The sequence below is a fragment of the Clupea harengus genome, chromosome 20 (assembly GCF_900700415.2).
Source record: "Clupea harengus chromosome 20, Ch_v2.0.2, whole genome shotgun sequence".
Classification (NCBI taxonomy): Eukaryota; Metazoa; Chordata; class Actinopteri; order Clupeiformes; family Clupeidae; genus Clupea; species Clupea harengus.
In genome coordinates, this window is record NC_045171.1 from 13,220,993 (window position 1) to 13,223,492 (window position 2,500).

The following is a 2,500-nucleotide window of genomic DNA, read 5'->3' on the forward strand; positions in this document are numbered from 1 at the left end:
TTTTATTAATGTAATAAAGTAAGAAAGTTAGACAGAGGTCTAAAGAAGGAGTGTTAAACCTCTCATTCTCTCATTCTCTCTCACACACGCACAATCAGAATACACAAATGGCCCTGAAGAGGGAGGCCATTCTTCTGTCCATCTCATCACCAGGAGAAGAAAGAGAGGAGGAGAGGTAAAGGGAGGGGGTGAAGAGATGGAGGAGGAGAAGGAGAAGGAGGAAGAGGAGGAGGTCACCAGACCAGAGTGTCAATAGCTGCCTCACATTAGACAGAATGTGTGTGTGTGTGAGAGGGGGGGGGGGGGGGGGAGCAGAGAGATGGACAAGTGAAGGACAGACAGATAGATGAGGGGGAGAGAGTGAGATAGAGCGGGAGAAGGAGAGGTAGAGAGTGGGAAAAGTGAGATAACGAGTGAGCAGAGGCACTGGGTACACAATCGGACCTTTGTTTGGAACATCTGTGTGGTGTGTGTGTGTGGGGGGGGGGGACTGACCCTGCACTAATGGAGGTGCTGAAAGTCTTGTTTCTCTGTGCAGTGGGGCTGGCCATGACACACACACACACACATCTATTCACTCACACGCACACATACACACACAACCACACACACACACACGCACACACGCACACTTACACACACACACACACACACACACACACACATCTATTCACACACACGCACACACACACACATCTATTCACTCACACGCTATAACACACGTGCAGGTGTACGCATAGTTGTAACAACCCTGGATGACAATAAAAACATGTAATAAAAAAAAATAAAAAAACACTTCCTTATTTCCTGCCATTTTCTTTCGTGGTGTTTTGTCATTCATTGTTTAATATTCCTGTGAAAGATAAACTATAACCCAAGGACAACAAATGACCTGTCCTGCATGCCAGATAATAGAAAAATTCCTTCAAAAATGAATAGTAAAACCTGAAATAAAATAGAGTAAAAAGAAACTAAAGATAATTAAAGGAAAGAAATGACAGTGAATGTAGCAATAATGCCACTGTGGTGAGGAAGAAGAGAAAGAGAAACGAAACACAAAACTGAGGAGAACAGAAGTGAAAGAAGAGGAGGAGAGGAGAGGAGAATAGAAGAAAAGAGGAGAGAGCAGAGGAAAAGAGAAGAGTAAAGGAGGGAACAGAATAAAAGAGAAGAGAAGAAAAGAGAAGAAAAGAGAAGAGAAGAAAAGAGAAGAGAATAAAAGAGAAGAGAGGAAAAGAGAAGAGAAGAGAAGAGAAGAGGAGGAATCTAAAAGAGGCATATGGCAGTGCTTACCTGGCAGCCTGAGACACCTGGTTCCCTAGTGTATCCTGAAAACGCTGGCCGCTCCGACTTTCCTATAGAGCAAAAAAAAACACACACACACACACTTAGTATAAAGGAATCAGCATATAGCACCAGAATGACAGAGACACAGTGTGGGTCTAACTGAACATGAGAGAGGCCGAGACCAATGTCGAGGTGTGTGTGTGTGTGTGTGTGTGTGTGTATGTGTGTGTGTGTATGTGTGTGTGTGTATGTGTGTGATGTTACTGCTGTCACTGAGCAGAGGATGATCAGACAATCAAAGTCAGTAAAAGCACAACGCTGAGAGCATGGGTCTCCATGGACACGTGGATCCCAGCATTCATCAGGATAAAACACACACACACACACACACACACACACACACACACACACACACACACACACACACACACACACAAACACACACACACACACCACAACATTGTCACTGAGTTAAGCACTTACACAAATTCACAAAAAGAGAGAACGCTCCAGAGAGGAAGAGAGAGAGATAAAGAGAGAGAAAGACAGAGGAAAAGTTACAGAACAAGAGAGAGCGACAGAGAGGGAGAGGGATATAGAGATAGATAGAGAGAGAGAGAGAAAAATAGATAGAGAGAGAGAGAGTACACTAGTGAGAGTCTGAGAAAATGAGCCCCCAGACGTTTTCAGTGAACACCATCACATGATCCGTCACACACTCAGATGCTGGCAGAGGGGAGTGTGAGTACAGAGGCGTGAGCAGGGGGGGCCTTGAGAGCCACAGGAGAGAGAGAGGAGGGCATGAGGAGGAGCAGAAGCACTATGAGGATGTGGTTCACTGTGCTAGACTCACACAAAAGCCAACCGGAGTATTTCAGAGTGAGTGCTTGTTTTTGTGTGGGTGTGGGTGTGTGTGTGTGTGTGCGTGTGTGTGTGTGTGTGTGTAACAGAAATCAGGTGCTTGGGGTTTAACTGAAGGAGTTTTGTTATGGTGGGGCCTGCGCTCCTGACTGATATTACACGACACACATGTGCACACACACCTGCACGCGTGCACACACACAACCACACAAACACACACACACACACAAATGATTTCTCTCTCTCCCTCTCTCTCTCTCATACACACACACACACAGCCAGTAAACTACTAGAAAACACATCTATCTATCCATTTACAAAAAAGGTCATGGCTGTTCTCCAACCTCATACT

The 2,500-nt window shown here is 45.2% G+C and overlaps 1 protein-coding gene across 5 annotated transcripts in view; it reads right to left on the reverse strand.

Annotated features, from left to right (window-relative positions):
- Positions 1-2,500, reverse strand: part of tcf12 (transcription factor 12) — a 127,977-nt gene that overhangs the window by 53,862 nt on the left and 71,615 nt on the right. For all 5 annotated transcript variants that reach the window (XM_012819464.3, XM_031586819.2, XM_031586817.2 and 2 more), the window contains one exon: positions 1,294-1,355. In XM_012819464.3, coding sequence (XP_012674918.2) covers positions 1,294-1,355 — 62 coding nt within the window. The remainder of the gene's footprint in view (positions 1-1,293; positions 1,356-2,500) is intronic.